The sequence below is a fragment of the Daktulosphaira vitifoliae genome, unplaced genomic scaffold (assembly GCF_025091365.1).
Source record: "Daktulosphaira vitifoliae isolate Bord-2020 unplaced genomic scaffold, ASM2509136v1 Scaffold_1, whole genome shotgun sequence".
NCBI classification, from domain to species: domain Eukaryota; kingdom Metazoa; phylum Arthropoda; class Insecta; order Hemiptera; family Phylloxeridae; genus Daktulosphaira; species Daktulosphaira vitifoliae.
Window position 1 is genome coordinate 28,452,139 of NW_026099572.1, and position 6,505 is coordinate 28,458,643.

Consider the following 6,505-nt stretch of genomic DNA (forward strand, 5'->3'; position numbering starts at 1 on the left):
TTTAACTATTAAATTATAGGCATTATTTATACTTAACTTAAGTTAATTATTTCCATTAACTTTACCATATTTTATAAAATTAATGACACTACATTAGTGGGAATGAAATGTTGGAACCTATTCCTTTTTCTTACTACCAATTATTATTGTATTAAAATTTGTTTAAATAAAAAATAAATTTATATTCAACAAAATAATTTTATTTATATTAAAGAATATTAATTGCTTATAAGTTTTAATAATTATTATATAATTTAATTTTTTATTATAATAAATATCGATGTTACCGGTTCGTAGTATAAGTATTATAATATATATATATATATTGTATTAATAAATATAAAAATATATTTAGAGTTTTCAATGAGTAACCATTCGAGTATTATTAATCTATGTATTTTATAAGACCCTAAATTAAAAATAAACGTAAAACGGAGGAATATATATATTATCCAATCCGTTAAACATATGATTAACTTATTATAAACACATAAACTTACAATCAAACGGTCATTTAATAAATCTATCAGTAACAACTTACACAGTTTAATTTTGGATTTGGAAGATTCAATTATAACATCTTTAAATTCCTAAGATTTTAATGTAAACTCTTTATTTGCTATCACAATCAGGGTCGCCTTTAGTAATTATGCCGTCTGGGGTACACAAATTTGGTATCTTCAATGACGTTTTTTTTGCTCACACAAATAAAAAAAAATAGCAATGCAAATATTTATATTAATTATAATTTTTATAAATTATTAATATTTCATATTTCTAGATGAAATAGTAATAACTGTACAACGAAGATGATCTGATTTATTTGTTGGTTATGTGATTCACAAAAAAAGGCGTCCCTAATGCTATGATTAAATTTGTTTAATAATATATTTAAATTTTTTGTAAAAAGATCTAACGACGCTAATATCAAACAAGGAAAAGACAAAAAATATACAAAACTATCAAAAAACTAGTTTTAATGACATTTTATTATAAGATAAATTCATAAATAATTTTGATATTTTAAATATTATAAAATTGGAATCCCGTTGATCATCTTGTCTTAAGCTCATACTGATTCCACTCTTTCCAAATTATATAAATTTTCATAATGGACAAACATCTTCGTTTAATATACTTTGCATTTACAAAAGTTGTTTTATTGATTATCATTCTATAATTAGTACTAAAGTAGTATTAGTAGTAAATATTATTCAAGTAAATTGTATTGTATATGTGGGTATTCTAACGGGTCGATATGAGGGATAGAACCCTCTCTCCACGATAAAAATAAATGTATGATATAAATATATTTTAGAGACAGTAAAAAAAACTGTTACCCAAAAAAAAAATGGCTACTGTTTTCAGAATTATTTTTTAATTTTAACTGGAAAAAAAAAATGAATTTGAAATTTTTAAAGAAATAAAAATATCTATTCAGGAAATATGAGATAATGTTAATGCGCGAGGTCACTGAAAAATGTGACTGTATCATACTTTGTTCGGTTCAAAAACAAAAAAAGGAAAAGAGAAGCTAAAATTAAAACTGTTTGTTTTTCTCATACTTTTGTCACGTAGGTTTTTTAGACTGTCATGTGAGCGTATGTAGCAAATACTTATGTTCTGTTTGAACGTAGTTGTTCGTGATAGGAATTGTGCGTTAATTTCGAAAACCATATGTTTTTATCATTTTGCTTAATTAATTACTGAGTAAGATATTAATATTAATATTCAGAATAATCAATCTTGCTTGTATAAATAAAAAAAAATTCCCACTAATAATTTACTTTTTAGTTACTATTAGGTTATTATTACTTGAAATATCTATTTCACATCACAAAGTTCAAATACATATTTTTATGAAGTATTCTAAATAGTTTTTATGAATAGGTGCATTTTTCAGTCATTTATAAAACACTTGTTAATTTTATGCTTTTTTTAATGTGATGTACTTGGTAAATGAAGAGACTGTCTATTTAAAGCGCCATACATTTTAAATTAATAAAATCTATTTTCAGTATGTAATTGTGCACAGTCAAATTTCCATTGGTTTTAAATTTATTATTACAAATGTTACATTCAAATGGTCGTTCATTGTTATGTGTTCTAATATGTAAGATAATTTGGATTTATGTAAACTTTTCTTTAAGCAAAACTCACATTCATACAAATTCTCTCCAAAAAGTATTTTTTGATAAGCCTCTAGAGAAATTTTTAAGCAAAACATTGCATAATTTGTATTTAAAGGCTTTTTGATAGAGTGGGTGGTAAATTCAATGTGATTTTAATTGAGTGTCTATATCTTTAAAAATCTTAAATAATTAAAACATATTTGCTTAAGTTTTAATTTACTTTGCTAAACTGACAACTTTCAGATTATTTTCATTTACAGACTGGATAATTCCAGATTGGCTTTTCCTTAGAAGGTAATACTAAATACTTGTCAAAACAGAGTTGGGTTATTTTATTGGCAAATTCTTCATTTAAATAATTAAAACATATTTGCTTAAGTTGTATATTTATACAAATTTATTTACTTANGTTGGGTTATTTTATTGGCAAATTCTTCATTTAAATAATTAAAACATATTTGCTTAAGTTGTATATTTATACAAATTTATTTAAGCAAAACTTACATATTTATAAGTCTTTATTAAAGTGTATTTTATTATACAAACATTTAAATTTATTTTTTTATTAATTTAACTTTATGTGCTCTCAATTTGTGAGTAACTAGAACATGAGATTGATTGAAAGCCATTTTACAAATATCACATGTAAATGGTTTTTCACCTGTATGAATTCGGATGTGATTAGTTAGATGAAGAGACTGTCTAAATAAAACACCACAAGTTTCACACTCATAAGATCTTTCTTCAGTATGTAATTGTGTATGATATGTTAAGTTTCCATTGGTTTTAAATTTTTTATCACAAAGGCTACATTCAAATGGTCGTTCATTGTTATGTGTTCTAAGATGTATAGTTAATTTAGATTTATGCACAAATTTCTTTAAGCAAAACTCACATTCATACAAATTTTCCCCAAAGTGTATTTTTTTATGAGCCTTTAGAGAAAATTCATTTTTAAATGACGAATTACATAATATGCATTTATAAGGTTTTTCCTCGGAGTGTGCAAAATTAATGTGTTTTTGAAGACCATCTTGATCTTTAAAAATTTTAAAACATTTCTCACATTTTTGCTTCACAATATTCAAATTTACATGATTATTTTTATTGGCAGATCCATCAAAAATATTTTTTGCGATTTTTGTTTTCTAAAACAAATATATTTGATAAAAGTAATGTAAAAGTAAAAAATATTAAAAAGATATGATTTTTAATTCATATAATTATACAAATATACAATTGGTTAATTTTTGAACTAAAACATATAGTATAACATTTTTAAGCAATGAGTCATTATTTAATATTTCTATTTATAAATTTTATAATTTTTTTCTGATAGCAAAAAAATTTTGATTAATTAAAATTGGCTCTTCATAAACTATATTGTTACAGTTGAAATTATTTTGGTTGATTTCAACATAGTTAAATAGTTAAATAGTATTGAAAAATTACTCTAATATTTATTAAAATAGATTTGTGTTAGTGTGATAATTATTGTATGCATTTTGTTGATGATTGTTTATTAAAATGCTTAAGTATAAAACTTCATTGGCTAGTTGCTTGCGCAGATTTATCTGGATTTTGCAAGAATATTTTTATACAATACAATAATTTTTAGTAAAATGAGTGATGGATAAGTTTATGCTAAAAAAAATTAACTGTCAATCTGCATGTAGTACGAGATGAAAAAATATTATAAGTATAGAAAAAATAAATCAACAAAAAAATCTACCACTTAGTCTCTAATAACTGCAATGCACAATTAATAGAACATATACAGTTTTTTTAAATGGTCACAGCTGTCACTTTAACTATTTTTGAAGAAATAGACTAATAAAATCATACCAGATCAATCTACTTTACATAAAAAGTATGTTAATAAATACTTTGAAGAAACAATAGATACAATAAAATCATATGCATTTTTTTTAGATTCATCAAATGATGAAATGACAGATGTCGTTGTATCAACATAACTTCAATATAAAAAGTTCAATTTTAATACTAATTTAAAGTATATTTTGACATATATTAAAACTAACATCAACACTGCCACAGTGTCTCTTAAAAAATCAATAAAAACCCATCTAAGATGTACAAAATAAAATTGACAAAGCTGTGCAATAATAGTTTCTTTACTATATATTATTAATCTATGTAACAAAGAAACTAAATGAAATTACTTAAAAACAACAATTTTTGTTTTTTTAATTTTTCTGATAATGTCTCTGTAGATAAAACATTTTGAATTTAAAAATAATTTATTACTCTTTTAACTTACAAAGTTTTTCATGTGCTTCGCTCTCTCATTCTATATTTTAAATATCAGTAGTACATAATAAACTAAATTAATTTGCTGACCCATAAACATTTTTTGTTTGATAATTAACAAATATTTATAAACTATAATGCATAGATAAAAAAAATAATTAAAGTATTTACTGAATACTAACCTTGTTATGACTGTGATTTTTCTTTATTATTTGTCTAGCAATTTTTTTAACCCTAAATAAATTCAAAACAAAACAAATTTTAATAATAATACAAATATAATAGGGTTATATTAATTGGGTTAGATTAAATATTATACATGTATTTGGAACTTCTACTAAAAAATGAATGCACCTTTATTCATTTGCTAAAATTTGAATGTATTTATACTAGGCATTTTTTTCAAAAAGCATTCATATTACATTAAAAAATGTTTCAAAACATTTATTGAGCTTGACATTATATAATTAATGATAAAAATACCCCCCTATCATTTAAAAGAAGGGTTGACAGGTTTAAAAATTAAACTTAAAATTTTTAGTATTTAATGATATATTTCATAATTAGTTACATTTAGTTGTAAGAACGGCTAATGTGAGCATAGATGTGGGTGATCATGTCAAGTGGAAGTTTATGATAAGGATGGCCAACCCCAAGTAGTTGGGATTAAGGTGACAAAAAAGAAGAAGAGTCACATTTAGTTGTGAAAAAGGTCCATTTTAATTATTTTTTTATGGTCCTCAAAGTCTTATATCCAGCTCTGCTCTAAAGGCTACAAAATAATTTTAACTATTCAAAATATTCACACATCTGTTTTTAATATTAAAAAATATATAAATTTAAAAATAAATGTGACTAATCAACATTTTTAATAAGTCAATCTTTTAACATTAATAACTTTTATTTTTTTGAAAAAATTAATAATCTAAACATAATAATAAATAAAAAAATTTCCAAGTTTTTTTTTGTTATAGCAGTAAAATATTAAAATTTAATGAAAATAAAGTTAAATACATATAATTAACTTACATTTTATATTCTGAATATTCAAGTTTACTTGAATCTAAAGTAAAATAAATTTCCCTTAATAGTTTATTTTAGAACAATTATTATTATTATTACTTAATGTATCATTTGTATCAAGTAACTCCGATTTTGCAGGAAAAATATTTTCAACATTTTTCTTTAAACTGTCATTTTTTGTTGAATAATCATTTAAATTTGATTTTCCATTTATACTTCCTGTTGTTTTCTTTGTTTTTATGATATTCCTTTGATTCCTTTTTTCTGTTGGTGTACTTTTCTTAATATTGAACGAACTAATAAATAATGGTTTATCATTATTGTCATTCATTATATTTTTAATTTTTATATAATTGGCGTCAATAAAAAAATATTAATTAAAATATTAAATACATTATGTATAACAATAGTAATTAATTTTAATATAATGGACACCCAAAGAATTGTTTTTTGAATTTAACAAAGAAGTTTTTTCCTTATAAGGATTAATATTTATGTGAGAGTTAAAAAGAAAAGTTCATGTCTTATTAACGTTTTTTTTTGTCTTATCATTTATACAGTTTTTATCACATATTGACAGCATGATAAAATTATTTTATAGATATAGTATTTTTTTTTTTTTTAAATAGAAATTATTTTCAATATACACTATTTACATAAGTTTGCTTTTAAATTAATTCAATTTAATTTTAAGCCTGTAATAACAACAGTTATATATTCTTATCTGTAAAATCACGGTTATCTACATAGAATTGATAACAATACTTAAAATAAAATGACTTTGTTATTTCAGAGACAATAATTAAAAATAATACCGCATAAATCAAGAGCTGGAAATTTATAAGTTATTATCATTTATTTTTGTTCTAAATATTTAATAAAACTAAACAAATAAAAATAAAAAAGTGTACAAACGCCTATGTAATATATTTGGAATCGATCACCTATGTATTGATAATAGTAAAAATTATTGTAAAAGTAAAATTAATTTTATAAAATTAAATACATTTATATTGAAATTCGTAATTTCTTATTTTTTAAAATAAATTAACTGAATTACATACTAAAAAAGGATTCAA

At 22.1% G+C, this 6,505-nt stretch overlaps 1 protein-coding gene across 3 annotated transcripts; it reads right to left on the reverse strand.

Annotated features, from left to right (window-relative positions):
- Positions 1-2,005: 2,005 nt before the first annotated feature.
- Positions 2,006-5,957, reverse strand: LOC126903310 (zinc finger protein 253-like). Of its 3 annotated transcripts, none has more exons than XM_050681597.1 (5): positions 5,526-5,957; positions 5,433-5,466; positions 4,586-4,637; positions 3,028-3,280; positions 2,006-2,106 (listed from the first exon to the last, which is right to left on the reverse strand). In XM_050681597.1, coding segments are annotated over exons 1-5 (573 nt in total). In that variant the 5' UTR covers positions 5,758-5,957; the 3' UTR covers positions 2,006-2,104. The 3 variants fall into 3 exon arrangements, with proteins under 3 accessions (XP_050537554.1, XP_050537436.1, XP_050537517.1); XM_050681560.1 differs by lacking the exon at positions 2,006-2,106 and adding an exon at positions 2,836-2,972 and having other exon boundaries at positions 5,526-5,956; XM_050681479.1 differs by lacking the exon at positions 2,006-2,106 and having other exon boundaries at positions 2,449-3,280; positions 5,526-5,951.
- Positions 5,958-6,505: the final 548 nt, after the last annotated feature.

Excerpts from the sequence above, each read along its gene's own strand:
- LOC126903310 (XM_050681479.1), bottom strand. The coding sequence starts at position 5,757 with ATGAATGACAATAATGATAAACCATTATTTATTAGTTCGTTCAATATT. Across the intron at positions 5,467-5,525 it reads TGATACAAATGATACATTAA|ATTCAAGTAAACTTGAATAT; the intron begins GTAATAATAATA and ends ATTTTACTTTAG. Across the intron at positions 3,281-4,585 it reads AAAATCACAGTCATAACAAG|AAAACAAAAATCGCAAAAAA; the intron begins GTTAGTATTCAG and ends TATTTGTTTTAG.